This window comes from Sus scrofa, chromosome 1 (genome assembly GCF_000003025.6).
Source record: "Sus scrofa isolate TJ Tabasco breed Duroc chromosome 1, Sscrofa11.1, whole genome shotgun sequence".
NCBI lineage: Eukaryota > Metazoa > Chordata > Mammalia > Artiodactyla > Suidae > Sus > Sus scrofa.
The window spans coordinates 115561713-115581111 of record NC_010443.5 but is presented as its reverse complement, the minus strand read 5'-3'; the positions used below and the strand labels follow the sequence as shown (position 1 = coordinate 115581111).

The 19399-nt window shown below is 35.4% G+C and overlaps 1 protein-coding gene across 3 annotated transcripts in view; it reads left to right on the top strand.

Annotated features, from left to right (window-relative positions):
* TEX9 (testis expressed 9) overlaps window positions 1–19399 on the top strand; it is an 81233-nt gene that overhangs the window by 26859 nt on the left and 34975 nt on the right. For all 3 annotated transcript variants that reach the window (NM_001244599.1, XM_013992952.2, XM_013992953.2), the window contains 3 exon segments: window positions 1574–1752; window positions 4783–4865; window positions 5304–5477. In NM_001244599.1, the coding sequence (NP_001231528.1) occupies window positions 1574–1752; window positions 4783–4865; window positions 5304–5477 (436 nt within the window).

Genomic DNA, 19399 nt, shown 5'->3' with positions numbered 1-19399 from the left:
CCCCCAGTCCTGGGGAGTTCCTGCACACAAGCCCCACTGGCCTTCAATGCCAGATGCTCTGGGGACTCTTTCTCCCAATGCCAGATTCCCACACGTGGGGGTTTGATGTTGGGCTTTGAACTCTCACTCCTGTAGGTGAGTCTCTATGATACTTTCCAGTCTGTGGGGCTTCCCACCTGGGAGGTATGGGGTTGCTTATATCACGTAATCGCCCCTCCTACCTCTTGATGTGACCTCCTCTTTGTCTTCTGGGGTAGGATATCTTTTTGAAAGTTTCTGGTCCATTTGGTTGAAGATTGCTCAGTATTTGGTTGTAAATTTTGTTGTTTTTAGGAGAGAAGTTGAGCTCCAGTCCTACTCTTCTGCCATCTTAATCCCATATCCGCAAGTCCATATTTTTTTAAATAAAAGGTGCTTTTTCCAAAAGAATTTTAAAACCTTTGCTTATTTGTTAAAATTAAGTTTAGCTTTAAAGTTAAAGGAAAGGCTTTCAGAACCAAACTTAATGGGTTAGGTCTGGCCCATTCCTCAATGCCTTTAGAAGTGACTTTTATTTTTAATTTCTCTCCTTCATTAAAAAAAAATTCAAACTTTTGGTAGACTTTGATTTTTGCTTAGAATGTGTTGCTTTAGGTAGAAATAAAATACAGTTTGAGCTAAGAAATGTTTGCTTTATAATTCTTTCTCCAGAAGTATTATTTTTTGGTTTTTGCAGATTCTAGCTAGTGTGATTTCTGATTGTACAGTTCTTCTCCAGCAGCATGTAAAATTAAAAGCCAAAGTCTGGATATGACCTAGAGGGCAAAGTTCCGTACTCTTAGTTTTGATACTCACTTGTTTGCAGGTGTGTTAACCTAAAACAAATTATCCAGCAAAAAATGGGTTTATTTGGGATCAGCAGAGAATTGTACTTTAGGGTCTGCAACCATGACAGGCCCCGTGCAAGACCCCAACAGCAAGGCAAGAACTCTTTATATGGAGAAACGGAAGTTGGGAGGGCTAGAGTAAACAAAGACTCTTCATTACCTGAGTGTTTGCCAGGAAGGAAGAGTCTTCCTTCATACTTTTGGGCTCTGCTATTGTTACAGTATGTGAGAGCTCCCCCTTCTGTTCTCCTGTCTGTTTTTTTTTTTTTTTTTCTCATGATTTTTATTTTTTCAACTGTAGTTGGTTTACAGTGTTCTGTCAATTTTCAACAGTATAGCAAAGTGACCCAGTCACACATACATATATACCTTCTTCTTCTCACATTATCCTCCATGATGTTTCATCACAAGTGACTAGATGTAGTTCCCTGTGCTTTCCTGTTTTATTGAGGTTTCTGTTTATTATTTTTTATACTTCTCTAGCCTTCTCTAGCTCTGTGGTTGTATATTTCATAAGTTTGAAAGTCTATTAAGTCTCATGAAATACTGTCCTTGAAAGTATCATTTGTAGATTTTATCATAAATTAAAAATTTACGTTAATTTTGATGTGCTTTGTTATTTGGATGAAGTCGTATTTGGGAAGCATATCTCTTTTTTATATTATATGTAATATGAAATGACATATATTTTTTTGTTTTGTTTTTAGTGTAAAATTGAAATACTCTGATGTACGAACTGCCAATGATGTTGCCATTCCAGAGGATTTCTCAGACTTTTCTCTTGCAAAAACAATTAGCAAAATTGAAGGGCAACTGGAGGAAGAAGGCTTACCAGATTATATAGATGATGATATTTTTTGTGGTGTTAGTAAAGACATTGGATCTGGTAGGGTTTTTTGTTTTTTATCCTTATATCACTACTACTTAGAAAAAGATATTTGGGAACTATTTTTCTCACATTTAAAAAATGTGTTATGATGTTTTACATTTGTTTGATAGATGAACTAAAATTGGTAGAGTCAATAATTGTTGAAAATGAATGATGAGTAAGTAGTGTTTCATTGGACTAGTCTCGTTACTTTTTGTCTTTTTTTTTTTTTTTTTTTTTTAAGTTTTTAGGGCCGTACCCACATCATACGGATGTTTCCAAGCTAGGGGTCGAATTGGAGCTACTGCCAGCCTGGACCACAGCCACAGCAACTCGGGGTATGAGCCTCATCTGCAACCTATACCACAGCTCACAGCAAAGCCAGATCCCTAACCCATTGAGTGAGGCCAGGGATCAAACCTACATCCTCATGGATACTAGTTGGATTTGTTACTGCCATGCCACAATGGGAACTCCCTCACCACTTTTATGTGATTAATATTTTCCACTATAAAAAGTAAAAATAAAAAACCCTATCTGGTATTGATTTCATTCACCACTTTTCAACTAAGGTTAAATGCCCCATAGCTTATCATTAAAACACTGAAATAATTTTTAAAGACTATGTTTATTTGAATTCCTTTCATTTAATGTTACTGAATTCTCTTTATCGTATGTTAAATCAACACATATTAAAGGATAAATGAATTAATGATGTAACATCAGGTAAAATAATCAAGTAAGTTTTTTAGTGAATGTTATTTTGTCTTATAAACTTATTCTCTGCATACCACTAGAAAAATAATACTTAGTCTAGATCCATCTAAAAACATCCTGTTAGTTACCAGTAATGCCTCTAAAATTGGAGTTCCCATCGTGGCGCAGTGGTTAACGAATCCGACTAGGAACCATGAGGTTGCGGGTTCGGTCCCTGCCCTTGCTCAGTGGGTTAACGATCCGGTGTTGCCGTGAGCTGTGGTGTAGGTTGCAGACACGGCTCAGATCCCGCGTTGCTGTGGCTCTGGCATAGGCTAGTGGCTACAGCTCTGATTCGACCCCTAGCCTGAGAACCTCCATATGCCACGGGAGAGGCCCAAGAAATAGCAAAAAGACAAAAAAAAATAAATAAATAAAAAATAAAATTGTTGAATTTATGAGGAACCACCTATGCTATTTAAAAAAAAATAAGGCAGTTGAGTGGTTAATGCTAAATTAAGTAATTGTGGGTTCAGGCAAACTGCTCAGCCCCTCTGTAATAGCAATTTCTTCATTTGAAACTTCTACAGTTTGTATTAGATGATCGTGAAATTTATCTTTAAAAGTCTCTGATTCTGTGAAAATTGTAACAGCTTACATAGGTAATGATTATTGTGCTCCATGCTAGTCAGTCATAAATGAAGAATAATTCATTTATGCATTTGTTACATTGAATGACCTATCCAAGCTTTCTGGGGCTAATTGTTAGGAGTGATGGTAAGTGAAACAGAAAGCTACCTCCATGCTTCTGTTAAGATGCCTTCAGGGACAAAATGGTTAGACACTGGCTGTCCTCAGTTTCACAGTCACCCGTGGTCTTGTTACCAAGTTCTTCCTCCCATATATGGGAAACAGCACAGAGGACCTTAAATTGCTGCTTTTTTCCCCCTCTTGTTTCTGAATTGCCTCTCTGCCACTTTGCATTCCTTTCTTCCCTTTTGGCTGAGGTATCTCCCATTTTAGGGGAGTTTTTGCTTACTCTACATGATTGCCTTGAATGGATGGGTTATGTGCAGTAGAAAACAACTTAAAAAAAGTAGTTTAGTAGCACAGCCTGCTTTGTAAAACTATAGTTGGGATGGGATAGGAGGGAGGGTTAATGCTGTGGACCTCTAGAGACAGAGCACTCAGCTCCTTGATGATATACTAATGTTAGAGTTGGGGAGAGAAAGAGAAGGGAAAAGTCATGCTTTCCTATTCTTTCTTTCTTCTCTTTCTTCCTAGAGACCAACTACTGTAAACTTCACACTTTTAAGTTTATCATTTCCCTTCTGTCCTCCGCTAACCTGGAGTTACATGAGGCTAGAAGGAGAGTTGAGGCTGGAGAAATCTTGATGAGGCTAGAGCCAACCAACATTCACAGCTCCTTCATAACACTTTATAAGAGGAGCTTTGAAACAGGAACTGTGCATGTATATTTATGTGCTCTGTGGGATTAATCCTAATGACCTCTCAGAGACTATTCAGTGTTTAGTGAAGATAAGCTACATGAAGGCAAAGTTTGTCTTTTAATATCCCTATTATTCCTAGAACATAGTAGAACTTAATATATATCTTTTTAATGAATGATTGAATGAATTACGAGGTCTAAGTTCAGTTTTCACTTTATTTACTTTATAATGAATTACGAGTTCTAAGTTCAGTTTTCACTTTATTTACTTTTATAGGCCTGAAAACTGCAAAGATGTTATTGAATAAAGGACTTTTGCTAGCAATGAAATGCCAAAGGTAGATCTTAATGAAGGTTTGTGATAGAAAGATTTGACAGAAAGTTTAGTGTAATTTTTTTGCTTCTAAGACAGACTACATTTTAACTGGAATTGGGACATGTGTTACAGTCAATGGCGTTTTATAATCACAGTGGCTGATATTGAAGTTAAGTTTTGCTAGATAGGATTTGTGTTTGCTTCTGTCAAACACTTGGGGGCATGACTCACCTGAGACCACTTTAAATTCTGGTGTTTTAGACCACCTTGCTACATATGAATTCAGTCTGCAAACTTATATGAGTACTGGCTTACGGTTGGAATTCTCAGAGAGGTTTTTGGGTTCTTTCCCCCATATTTACTCAATTCCAGTCTTGAGATATGACTAGTTCCTTTCTGTTTGGTGGATTTTTCATTTACTTTTACTTTAGAGGTGTTTAGTGTCTTTAGTGTTCTCAAACAGGAATCTCCTATTAGACTCCCCATCTTGAGCATTTTTTCCCTCATAAAGTAATGGTTTATCTTACACTGATGACATCTTAGATTCAGTGGAATGAAATAAATATTATTATTTAAATTGACACAGAAGCACAGATCAGATTTTTGAAGGCCAAACTCCGTGTTATGCAAGAGGAATTGGATAATGTTGTATGTGAATGCAATAAAAAGGTAAGTTTTTAAAACCTTTTAGAATAAATACTCTAATATTTAAAAACATTTTAGGAGCAGTTTTCAATTTTATTTTAAAAACAGCTTCATTGAGGTATAATTCACAGTTAAATTTTAAATTTAAAAATTGTGTGTAAATACTGAACACACAATTTATTCTATTCTGAGATATTGAATTTTCACAGAGCTGAAGAAATTTAAATACTTGTTAGCAATTAGAGTACTCTATGTTAGACTTACAAGTGTAAGCTATTAAATGCCAGTAAACATCTGACTTCCATTTTGGGGGAAGAAAATGGAATGTAGTTTTGTTTTTTCCTTGTATAATAGGTATTAATATCTCTTCAAAGATCATACAAAGCTCCTTTGTTTTCTGCTTTATGTTTTGATACAAAATACTGTGTATTTTTTTCATATAACATAATTTCATAACTATAGGAGGATGAAATTCAGGATTTAAAGTCTCAACTGAAAAATTTTGAAGAAGATTGTGTGAAACAGCAGCGAACAATTAATTTGCAGCAGTCTCAAATAGAAAAGTATAAAACTCTTTTCGAAGAAGCAAACCAAAAATGTGATGGATTACAGCAACAGTTGTCTTCAGTAGAAAGGGTAATAATTTTGCTATTTTTCCTAATCTAATTCCAAAGATACACAAAATCATTAAAGTCTCATGTTTGCGCAAATACCACTTTTCACAGTTTAGTTATTTTATTAGTGTTTACTAAAAATTCTTCCTCCATTATTGAGCTAGTAGCTTTATCGAGATATAATTCACATAATCTCATCCTTTAAAGTGTACAACTTAGTGGCTGTTTGTATATTCATAGTATTGTGCGCCCATCACTAGTTTTAAGTTTAGAACATTTTCATCACCCATAAAGTCACCCTTACCTTTTAGCCTCAGTACCTCAGACCTCTTTCCCCAGTCCACACCCGTCCTAGGCAATCTTTTCATTCATTTTCTGTCTTGATATATTTGCCTACTCTGGCCATTTCTGGATATGTAGAATCTTATAGTATGTGATATTTAGTAACCAACATTTCTCTCTCTATCTCTCTCTTTTTTTTTTTTTTGTCTTTTTGCCATTTCTTGGGCCGCTCCTGCGGCATATGGAGGTTCCCAGGGTAGGGGTCTAATTGGAGCTGGAGCTGCCAGCCTATGCCAGAGCCACAGCAACGCAGGATCCGAGCCGCATCTGCGACCTACACCACAGCTCATGGCAACACCGGATCGTTAACCCACTGAGCAAGGGCAGGGATTGAACCCTCAACCTCATGGTTCCTAGTCGGATTCGTTAACCACTGCGCCACGACAGGAACTCCCATTTTTCTCTTAATGTAATATTTTTAGCCTTTATTCACATTGTAGCTTGTATCAGCACTCCATTGCTTTTTATGGAGTAATATCCCTTCTTATAGAGTATATGGATGTGAAACATTTTATTATATGTTTATCAGTTGATGGACATTTGGGTTGTTTCTACTTTTTGGCTGTTTTGAATATTGCTTCTATGAATATTCAAGTACAAGTTTTTGTTTTCCTTGGGCATATTCCTAGAGGCAGAATTGCTGGATTACAACCTTATGTTTAACCTTTTGAAGAACTGCAGACTGTTTTCCTAACCAGCTACACCATTTTTACGTTTCTCCCAGCAAAGGACTCCAGTTTTTCCACATCTTACCAACACATGTCAAATTGGGGGTACCAATCCCCTGTGGATACTGAGGGCTGACTATACATCTTTTGAGTGCTATATGCCAGATAAATCACATTTTACAGAATGCGAAACTGAGTCTCAGAGGTTAAGTTCTCTGAGTTGTGACAAATGCATAGTCACCTAGCCGTCACCACAACTGAGATATAGAACACGTTCATCATCCCCCAAAATTTCTTTATGGATTTTATCCAGTCCTTTCCCTACTCTCAGCCTCAGGGCTATTCTGTTTTTGATTCTTATATTTCGGCCTTTTCCAGAATGTCATATAAATAGAAGTACATAGTTGCCTAAAAAGTTTTAGTTTTTTTCACTTAGCATATAGCATTTAAAAAATTCATCCATGTTGTGTAGTCTGTTCCCTTTTATTGTTGACTGTAACATTGAATGGATATACATTTTGTTTACCTACTCATCTGGAAAGAAAAATTAATTATGGTTTCTAATAGTCTAAGCCTATACTGTCCAAAATGGTAGCCACTCATCATATGTGCTTAGTCCAAATTGTGACATACTATAAGTATAAACATCAAATTTTGAAGATTAAATACAAAAAAGATATAAAAATCTCAATGTTTTTATGTTGGCTATATATAAAATAATATTTTGGATATATTGAGATAAGGGAAATACACTTATATTCTACCTATTTTTTCTTAAAGTGGCTACTAGAAAATTTTAAATTACATAGTTTGTGTAACATTTCTTTTGCTTTAAGAAATAAAGGCAAGTGGTCTAAGAGAAAAACAAGATATTATGTCTGGGACAAAAACTGTTTTAAATTGCCATTTTACTATTTATCATCATACATCTAAGCTGTGGCCATATCACTGCTCTAGTTTCAGATAATTTTGAAACCTCACCTACATTTTTGATTCTTTTCTTGTTCTTGGCCCTTACACCCAATCCTATACATTCTTTCATACAAATATTTTTCATTTATCTCTTCAATTCCCTTTGCTGCTTCTTGGCTCAGGCTGTTATTATCTTATTTCTGAATCCTCCTCACTGGTTGTTTATGTCCTTTATCTTTTCCTTATCCATGGTATTCTGTACTCTGTAAAAAGATCAGTATTCTCATTGATTATAGCTCTACTTTTATATGGGCACAAAAGGAACTAATATTTTTTGAGTGCTATGTGCCATACATATCACATTTTATATATAGAAAGGGAAACTGAGTCTGATAGGTTAAGCAAATTACCTAAGGTCATATGGGAGTGGCAGATCAGTATTCAAACTGTGTTTGTCTGACTACAAATCATATAAACTCTTTCTTTAAGTTGCCAAAGTTAAATGGACTTGAACACACAGTTGTTCCAAAATCTCGTTGTTGTTTAGAGTTAAGTATTAGAAACTTTTAGTTCATAACAAATGTTCCAAGGAATTATGATACATTGGCTAGCTGAAAACTTGTAGAAAAACTTGTACTGGCTCTCAATTTCTCTATTTACCTACCAGCCAGAGAGACGTAACAACTCTCCTGGGTTAAGTGAAACTCAAGATGGAATCTTTCTTTGCCAATTCCATTCATTTTTTATATCTCTAGAAACAAGTCTCAATGTACAGTTCACACAAATGCAAAACAGAACTTAAGTTTGATGTAGTTGTTCTATAAACCTGTGAAAATCAAGTAGTAAAACATTGTTATGCATATTAACTTACTTTAGGGGCTAATACTAACAGATGGAGTCATTATAAAAACAAAAAAACAGAAAGCATTTTACTCCAACTTTAGATTTTTGTTTTTTTCTATTAATGATCTGTTTAAAAATCAGCTTTATTGAGGAATAACTTAAATACAATAAAATATATTAATTGTACAGTTCATTGAGTTTTACAAGTTAATATATCATTATAGTCACCATGATCAAAATTTTAAAAATTTGTTATCACCCCTCCAAAATTTCCTTTGTTATCACCCCTCCAAAATCCCCATGCAGCCACTGATTTGCATTCTTTCACTATAGATTAGTTTCCTTGTTCAAAAATTGCATATAGATGGAATCCTAAGAATGTACCTTTTTGTATCTGTCTTCTTCAGTTTAATATTTTTGAGATTCATAAGTGTTGTTTTATATTTTATGGTTCATTGACTTGTATTATTGAGTAGTATTTATTTATGGATTTACTACATTTCATCTATTCAATAGTTGATGGACTTTATTTCTAGCCCTGGACTTTAAGAAATAAAGCCGCCATGAATTTTCATGTACAAGTGTTTCATGTACAGGTGTTTTGTGTAGACCCATGCTTTTATGTAGACACACTCAATATCATTAATGATGTTGGATAAATACTTAGGAGTAAAATTTCTGAGTATTATGGAAAGTGTATGTTTAACTTTTTAAGAAACTGTCAAACTGTGTTCTAAAGTTGATTGTATCATTTTTCATTCTCACTAGGAATACGTTGCTATATATCCAACACCTGGTATTGGCCATCTTTTAATTATTAGCTACTCTAGAGGGGCTGAAGTAGTATCTCATTGCAGTTGCATTTGTATTTCCTTTATAACAATTGATCTTGAGCATCATTTCATATGCTTATTGGACATTTGTCTGGCTTCTTTTGTGATGTATCTGTTCAATTTTTTTGCCCAGTTTTTAGACACTGAGTTGTAGTAAGAGTTCTTCATTTCCTTATATAATTTCTTTGTTAGAAAGTATATGTATTTTGGGCTTTTTAATTTTCTTAATAGTGTCTTTCAGAAGGCAAAGGCAGCAGTTTCAAATTTTGATGAATTCTAATATATTATTTTTTGTGTAGTTATAAGATTTTTTTCATTCTATTCAAGAAATCATTGCCAACAAATTTAACTAGTATATACAAGTCTATTTGGATTTTCCACTATGTTTTGAGTCAGTTTTGGTAATTTATGTTTTTTAAGAAATTTTTCCAAGTCATCTAAGTAGTCAAATTTATAAGCATAAATTTGTCCATAATATTCCTCTATTTTAAATTTTTTTAATATTTTAATTACTGTTAATTACCTCAGTTTCATTCATGATATTAATGATTTGTCTTTTCTCTGTTTTATTCTTAATCAGTCTAGTTAGATACTTATCAATTTCATTGAACTTTTCAGTGGATTAGCATTTTATTTAATTGATTTTTTCTGTTTTCTACTTCATTAATTTCTAACCTTATCTGTAGCATTTCCATCATTTTTATTTAGACTTAATTTGTTCTTATTTTTCAGGATTCTTAAGACAGAAGCTTAGATAACTGATTTTCTCCTTTTTTTCTTTCCTAACATAAGCATTTATAAATGTAAATGTTGCTTTATCTGCATCCCACAAACTTTGATAGTCTTTATTTTCATTGAGTTCAAATTATTTTCTAATTTCCTCCCTGATATTTCTTGATCACTGGTTTATTTAGAAGTGTATGTTGCTCACAAAGCCTACAGCAAGCCCCCGTACCAACTTCAGCCACAAGGGGGGCAAACACCAGAAGTAAGAGAGGCTACAACTCTATTGTCTGAAAAAAGGACACCACACCAAAAACCTATAAAAATGAAAAGACAGAGAACTATAACTCAGATAAGGCATAAAGAAAAAACCCAGAAAAACAGCTAAATGATTTGGAGATTATCAACCTTCAGGAAAAAGACCTTAGACTGTTGATACTGAAGATGATGCAAGACATTGGAAATAAGCTAGAGGCAGACATTGATAACTTACAGAAAACATTGAGCACAGAAACACATGATTTAACACTTAAGCAAGCATAGATGCAAAATAGGATAACTGAAATAAAAAATTCATTGGAAACAACCAACAACAGAATATACAAAGAAGACAAATGAATAAGCAGGGTAGAGGACAGACTAGTAGAAATTACGGATGTGGAACAGAAAAGAGAAAAAAGATTGAAGAGAAATGGAAATATATTCCATGCTCCTGGTGTGGAAGAATTAATATTGTAAAAATGGCCATACTACACAAAGCAATCTACAGATTCAATGAAATCCCCATCATTACCCATGACATTTTTCACAGAAGTAGAACAAACAATCCAAAAATTTATATGGAACCACAAAAGACCCAGAATTGCCAAAGCAATTCTGAGGAACAAAAACCAAGCAGGAGGCATAACTCTTCCAGACTTCAGGCAATATTACAAAGCCACAGTAATCAAGACAGTGTGGTACTGGTATCAAAACAGACAGACTGACCAATGGAACAGAAGAGAGAACACAGAAATAAACCCAGACACCTATGGTCAATTAGTCTTCAACCAAGGAGGCAAGAACATAAAATGGGAAAGACAGTCTTTTCAGCAAGTATTGCTGAGAAACCTGGACAGCTGCATGCAAATCAATGAAACTAGAACACACCCTCACACCATGCATGAAAATAAACTCAAAATGGCTCAAAGATTTAAATGTAAGACAAGACACCATCAAACTCCTGGAAGAGAACATAGGCAAAACATTCTCTGACATCCACCTTACAAATGTTTTCTCAGGTCAGTCTCCCAAAGCAATAGAAATAAAAACAAAAATAAACCACTGGGACCTGACAAGCTTTTGCACAGCAAAGGAAACCAAAAAGAAAACAAAAAGGCAACTTACAAAATGGGAGAAAATAGTTTCAAATGATGCAACTGACAAGGGCTTAATCTCTAGAATATACAGGCAACTTATACAACTCAACAGGAAAAAAGCCAACTACCCAATTGAAAAATTGGCAAAAGACCTGAATAGACATTTCTCCAAGGAAGATGTACAGATGGCTAACAAGCATGTGAAAAAAAGCTCAACCTCACTGTTTATTTGACAAATGCAAATCAAAACTACCACGAGATACCACCTCACACCAGTCAGAATGGCCATCAAAAATAACAAATGCTGGAGGGGGTGTGGAGAAAAGGGAACCCTCCTGCACTGTTGCTGGGAATGTAAGCTGGTACAGCCACTATGGAGAACAGTATGGAGATACCTTAGTTAACTATACATAGAACTATGATATGACACAGCAATCCCACTCTTGGGCATATATCCAGACAGAACTTTACTCAAAAAAGACACATGCACCCGTGTGTTCATTGCAGCACTATTTATAATGGCCAAGACATGGAAACAACCTAAATGTCCACTGACAGATGATTGGATTAGGAAGATGTGGTATATATACACAATGGAATACGACTCAGCCAAAAAAAGAACAAAATAATGCCATTTGCAGCAACATGAATGGAACTAGATACCCTCATACTAAGTGAACTAAGCCAGAAGGAGAAGGACAAAACCAGATGATATCACTTATATCTGGAATCTAGTATAAACGGCACAACTGGACCTTTCTACAGAAAAGAAAATCATGGACATGGAGAACAGACTTGTGGTTGCCAAGAGGAAGGGGGAGGTAGTGGGATGGATGGGGTGCTTGGGGTTAATAGATGTAGACTGTTGCCTTTGGAATGGATTAGCAATGAGATCCTGCTGAGTAGCACAGGGAAGTATGTCTAGTCATTTATGATGGAGCATGATAATGTGAGAAAATAGAATGTATACATGTATGTGTAACTGAGTCACCATGCTGCACAGTAGAAAAACAAATAAAAGGGAAAAAGAAAAGAAGAGAGGAGTTCCCATCGTGGCGCAGTGGTTAACAGTCCGACTAGGAACCATGAGGTTGCGGGTTCGGTCCCTGCCCTTGCTCAGTGGGTTAACGATCCGGCGTTGCCGTGAGCTGTGGTGTAGGTTGCAGACGCGGCTCGGATCCCGCGTTGCTGTGGCTCTAGCGTAGGCTGGTGGCTATAGCTCCAATTCGACCCCTAGCCTGGGAACCTCCATATGCCGCAGGAGTGGCCCAAGAAATAGCAAAAAAAAAAAAAAAAAAAAAAAATTGCCCATTGAGAGACAAGCAAACCAACCAACATAAAAAAAAAAAAAAAAAAAAAAAAAAAGAAAAGAAAAGAAATGAAGAGAGTCTCAGAGAACTCTGGGACAATGTTAAACATACCATATTATAGGGGTGCCAGAAGGATAAGAGAGACAGAAAGGGACAGAAAAAAATATTCGAAGAGATAATAGCCGAAAACTTCCCTAACATGGGAAAGGAACCACTCACTCAAATCCAGGAAGCACAACGAGTACCATAAAATAAATCCAAGGAGGAACACCCCGAGACACATAGTAATCCAAATGACCAAAATTAAAGACAAAGAAAAAATCTTGAAAGCAGCTAGGGAAAAGAAACAAATAACATACATACAAAGAAACCCAGAGAAGGTTAGCAGCAGATTTTTCAGCAGAAACTCTGCAGGTCAGAAGGGAGTGGCAGGATATACTTAATAGGATGAAAGGAAAAAACCTCCAACCAGGATTACTTTACCCAGCAAGGCTCTCATTCAGATTTGAAGGAGAAATCAAAAGCTTTACAGATAAGCAAAAGCTAAGAGAATTGAGCACCACTAAACCCGCTTTACAACAAATACTAAAGGAACTTCTCTAGGCAGAAAAAAAAGGACACAACCAGAAACAAAACCACCACAAATGACAAGGTTCACCAGTAAAGGTATATATACAGTAAGGATACGAAATCATCCATGCACAATTATGCTACCGAAATCAGAAATCCTGAGAAGAGGAGGGTGCAAATGCAGGAGGAGATGCACTTCCAATTAAGAGACCAACACTTAAAACAATCTCATATATATATATATATATATAAATACACCGCCCCCCACACACTTCTATATCAAAACTTCAGGGTAACTACAAACCAAAAATCTACAATTGATACACAAACAGATAAGAAAAAAAATCAACTCAAATACAACCCTAAAGATAGTCCTCAAACCCCAAGAGGAGAGAATAAGAGAAGAAGGGAAGAAAAAAGAGCAACAAAAACAAATTCCAAACAGTTAATAAAATGGTGATAAAAACACACATATCCCATAATTACCTTAAATGTCAGTGGACTAAATGTCCCAACCAAAAGACATATGCTCGCTGAATGGATACAAAAACAAGACCCATATATATGTTGTCTTCAAGAGACTCACTTCACTTCTAGGGACACATACAAATTGAAAGTGAGAGGATGGAAGACAATATTCCATGCAGATGGGAGTCAAAAGAAAGCTGGAGTAGCATATTAGACAAAATAGACCTTAAAATGAAGAATATTTTAAGAGACAAGGAAGGTCACTACAGAATGATCAAAGGATCAATCCCAGAAGAAGATACAACAATTTTAAATATTTATGTACCCCACATAGGATCACCACAGTATATAAGGCAACTGCTAACAACCTTAAAAGGAGAAATTGACAATAACACAGTAATAGTGGGGGACTTTAACACCCTACTTATAGCAACGGACAGATCATCCAGACAGAAAATCAATAAGGAAACACAGGCCCTGAATGAAGCATTAGACCAGATGGACTTAATAGATATTTATAGGACATTCCATCCAAAAGCAACAGAATACACATTCTTCTCAAGCGCACACGGAACATTCTCTGTGACTGATCACATCCTGGGCTACAAATCAAACCTCAGTAACATTTAAGAAAATTGAAATCATACCAAGCATCTTTTCCAACCACAATGCTATACTATTGGAAATCAACAAAAAGCAAAAAACTGAGAAAAACACAAACACATGGAGAACAAATAACATGATACTACCCAACTAATGGATCACTGAAGAAATCAAAGAGGAAATTAAAAAATACCTAGAAGCAAAAGACAACAAAGACACAATACTGCAAAACCAATGAGATGCAGCAAAAAGCAGTTCTAAGAGGGAGGTTTATAGCAATACAAGCCTACCTCATGAAACAAGAGAAAGCTCAAATGAACAACCTAACTTTACATCTCAAGCAGCTAGAGAGAACAGACAAGACCTAAAGTTAATAGAAGGAAAGAAGTCTTAAAGACCAGAGCAGAAATAAAAGACACAGAAAAGAAGAAAACCATAGAAAAGATCAATGAAAGTAAAAGCTATTTCTTTGAAAAAAATCAACAGAATTTATAAACCCTTAGCCAGACTTATGAAGAAAAAAAGAGGACTCAAATCAATACAATTAGAAACGAAAAAGAAGAAATAACAAAGGACATCACAGAAATTCAAAGGAGCATAAGAGACTACTACATGCAAGTATGTGCTAATAAAATGGAAAACCTAGAAGAAATGGACAAATTCTTAGAAGAGTACTGTCTTCCAAGACTATACCAAGACGAAATAGAAAAGTTGAATGGACCAATCACAAGTTCTTGAATTGAAAATTTGATTAAAAAACGTCCAACCAACAAAAGTCCAGGACCAGATGACTTCACACGTGAATTCTATCAAACATTTAGAGAAGAGCTAACACCTATCCTTTTGAAACTATTCCAGAAAATTGCAGAGGAAAGAACACTTCCAAACTCATTCTATGAGGCCACCATCACCCTGAAACCAAAACCAGACAAAGATATCACACAAAAAAACAAAATTACAAGTCAATTTCACTAATGAACATAGATGCAAGAATCCTCAGCAAAATACTGGCAAACCAAATCCAACAATACATTAAAAGCATTGTACATCATGATCAAGTAGGATTTATCCAGGGATGCAAGGACTCTTCAATAACAGTGAATCGATCAGTGCGATACACCACATTAACAAACTGATGAATAAAAACCACATGATCCTCTAAATAGATGCAGACAAATCCTTTGACAAAATCCAACACCCATTTCTTATGAAAAAAAAAAAAAAACCTTCAGAAAGTGGGCATAGAGGGAACCTACCTCAACATAATATAGGCCATATTTGACAAACCTACAGCTAACATCATTCTTCATTGTAAAAAGCTGAAAGAATTCCTGCTGAGATCAGGAACAAGACAAGGATGTCTGCTCTCACCACCAGACATCACCAGAGAAGTAAAAGAAATAAAAGGAATCCAAATTGGAAAGGAAGAAGTAAAACTATCACTATTTGCAGATGACATGATGCTATACCCAGAGAATCCTAAAGACTCTACTAGAAAACTGTTAGAGCTCATCCATGTATTTGACAAAGTCACCAGATCCAAAATTAATACACAGATATTGACTGCATTTCTATATACTAACAACAAAAGATCAGAAAGAGAAATTAGGGAGGCAATCCTGTTTAGCATCGCATCCAAAAGAATAAAATATTTAGGAATAAACCTACCTAAAGAGACAAAAGACCTGTACTCTGAAAAGTGTAAGATGCCAATGAAAGAAATCAAAGATGACACAAACAGATGGAAAGACATACCATGCTCTTGGATTCGAAGAATATACTACCCAAGGCAATCTACAGATTCAATGCAATCCCTATCAAATTACCAAGGACGTTTTTCACAGAACTAGAACAAAATATTTTAAAGTTTGTTTGGAAGCACAAAAGACCCAAAATAGCCAAAGCCATCCTGAAAAAGAAAAATGGAGCTGGAGGAATCAGGCTCCCAGACTTCAGACCATACTATGTAGCCACAGTCACCAAAACCATATGGTACTGGCCCAAAGACTAAAGTATAGATCAGTGGAACAGGATAGAAAGCCCAGAATTAAACCCACACACCTACATCCAACTAATCTATGACAAAGGAGGCAAGAATATATGATGGAGAAAAGACAGCCGCTTCAATAAGTGGTGCTGGTTAAACTGGACAGCCACATGTAAAGGAATGAAATTAGAACACTGGCTAACACCATACACAAAAATAAACTCAAAATGGGTTAAAGACCTAGAAATAAGACCAGACACTATAAAACTCTTAGAGGAAAACACAGGCCAAACACTCTCTGACATAAACGACAGCAACATCTTCTGAGATCCACGTCTTAGAGTAATGACAATAAAAACAAAAATAAATAAATGGTACTTAATTAAACTTAAAAGTTTCTGCACAGCAAAGGAAACCCTAAACACAATGAAGAGACAACCTACAGAATGGGAGAAAATATTTGCAAATGAAGAAACTGGCAAGGAATTAATCTCCAAAATTTATAAACACCTTCTGCAGCTCAATACCAAAAAAACACAACCCCATTAAAAAATGGGCAGAAGATCTAAACAGACAATTCTCCAAAGAAAGACATACAGATGGCCGAAAAACTCATGAAAAGATGTTCAACATCACTCATTATTAGAGAAATGCAAATCGAAACCACTCTGAGGTACCACCTTACATGGGCCAGAATGGCCATCATCAAAAAGTCTACAAACAATAAGTGCTGGAGAGAGTATGGAGAAAAAGGAACCCTATTACACTGTTGGTGAGATTGTAAATTTGTGAAACCACTGTGAAAAACATTATGGAGTTTTCTCAGGAAAGTAAAAATAGAATTACCATTTGATCCAGCAGTTCCACTATTGGGCATCTATCCAGAGAAAACCATGACTCAAAAAGGCACATGTACTCCAGTGTTCATTGCAGCACTATATACAGTAGCCAAGACATGGAAACGCCCTAAACAGAGGAGTGGATAAAGAAGATGTGGTACATATACACAATGGAATATTGCTAAGACATAAAAAGGAAAGAAATAATGGTACTTGCAGCAACATGGATGGACCTAGTAATTATCGTGCTAAGGGAAGTCAGTCAGACAATGAGATGCCAGAATCAAATGCTATTGCTTACATGTGGAATCTAAAAAAGGGACACAATGATCTTTGCAGAACATATGCTGACTCACAGACTGAAAAACTTATGGTTTCCAAATGAGACAGGTTTGGAGGTGGGGGATGCACTGAGGGTTTGGGATGGAAATACTGTAAAATTTGGTTGTGATATTGTTGTACAACTATAAATGTAATAAAATTCATTGAGTAATTTAAAAGAAAACAACAGCAAAAATAGAAGTGTATGTTGCTTAATTTCTAAATATTAAGGATTTTTCGTGTTTTTTGTTAAATGATTTCCAACAATTTTGGATATGAAAACCAACTTTATGATTTTGTTCTTTTAAAATTTGTTCCAACTAGTTTTATGGATCAGCATTTGGCCTTTCTTGATAAATGCTTCATGTACATTTGAAATGATATGTGCTATGCTATTGAAGGGAGTTTTCTGTAAGTATTGATTAGGCCGGCCATATATGGTGATAGTATCATTCAAATGTTGTATGTCCTTATGGATTTTCTACTCATTCTTTTAATTATTGAGAGAGAGGTGCTTGTGTGAAATTCTCTGAGTAGAATTGTGGATTTGTCTGCTTTCCTTTTGGTTATATTCATTTTGGCTTCATGTATTTTCATTTTCTCTGTTGGATGCCTGCACATTAAGGATTAAAATGGTGTTTTGATCATTGCCCTTTATACTTATTAAATATTATTTTTCAAAGTCTATGATAATATTCCTTGCTGCAACTCTACATTGTCTAATATTTGTGTTGTAATTGCAAATTTATTCTTAACATTTGCATGGTATATCTTTTTTCATCCTTGTACTTGTAATACCTTTATCCTGAAAATGGGTTTGTTATAGACACCATATAATTGGCTTTTTCTTCTTTATCCACTGTGATAGTCTCTTATTGGAATGTTCAGACTATTTACATTAATGCAGATTTTGATGTTTGGATTTAAATCTATCTTTCTGTTTGTTTTCTACTTTTCCTAGGTGTACTTAGCTACTTGTTTTCTTTTGAATTGAATATTTTTAGTATTCCATTTTCTCCTCTATTAGCTATATATAGTCTTAGATTTAGGGTTTACAATATGCATATTTAACATATCACAGTCTACCTTCAACTCATGTATACTGTTTCATATATAATTCCCTCATCTAGTATATTCCATCTGCTTCCTTTGTTGTGATGCATTTTTTATTTTTATTTTTTATTTTTATGTAAAAACTTTTGTTGGAGTATGGTTGCATTACAATGTTGTTAGTTTCAGGTACACAGCAAAGTGAATCAGTTATACATATACATGTATCCATTCCTTTTCAGATTCTTTCCCACATAGGTTATTATAGAATATTGAGTAGATTTCTCAGTGCTATACAGTAGATCCTTATAACTTATCAATCTTATATGCAGTAGTGTGTGTATTCAATCCCAACCTCCCAATTTATCCCTCCCCCCAGTATCTCCCCTTTGGTAACCGTAAGTTTGGTTTAGAAATCTCTGAGTCAGATTCTGTTTTGTGAATAAGTTCTTTTGTATCATTTTTATTAGATTCCATATTTTAGTGATCTAATATGCTATTTGTCTTTGTCTGACTTACTTTGCTCAGTATGATAATTTCTAGGTCCATCCATGTTGTACAAATGGCATTATTTCATTCTTTTTTATGGCTAAGTAATTTTCTATTGTATGTATGTACCACATCTTTTTTTATCCGGTCCTCTGTTGATGGATATTTAGGTTGCTTCCATGTCTTGGTTGTTGTAAATAGTGCTACAATGAATATTGGAGTGCATGTATCTTTTTGAATTATGGTTTTCTCCAGATATGTGCTCAGGCTCAGGAGTGGGATCAGATGGCAGTTCTTTTTTTTTTTTTTTTTTTTTTTTCTTTTTGTCTTTTCTAGGGCTGCACCCAGGCGTATGGAGGGGTCAAATTGGAGCTGCATCTGCTGGCCTATGCCACAGCCACAACAACGCGGGATCTGAGCCATGTCTGCAACCTACACCACAGCAACAGCAACACCAACACCAGATCCTTAACCCACTGAGCAAGGCAGGTATTGAACCTGCAACCTCATGGTTCATAGTCAGATTCATTAACCACTGCACCATGATGGAAACTCCAGCAGTTCTAATTTTAGTTTTTTGAGGAACCTCCATACTGTTCTCCATAGTGGCTGTACCAATTTATGTTCC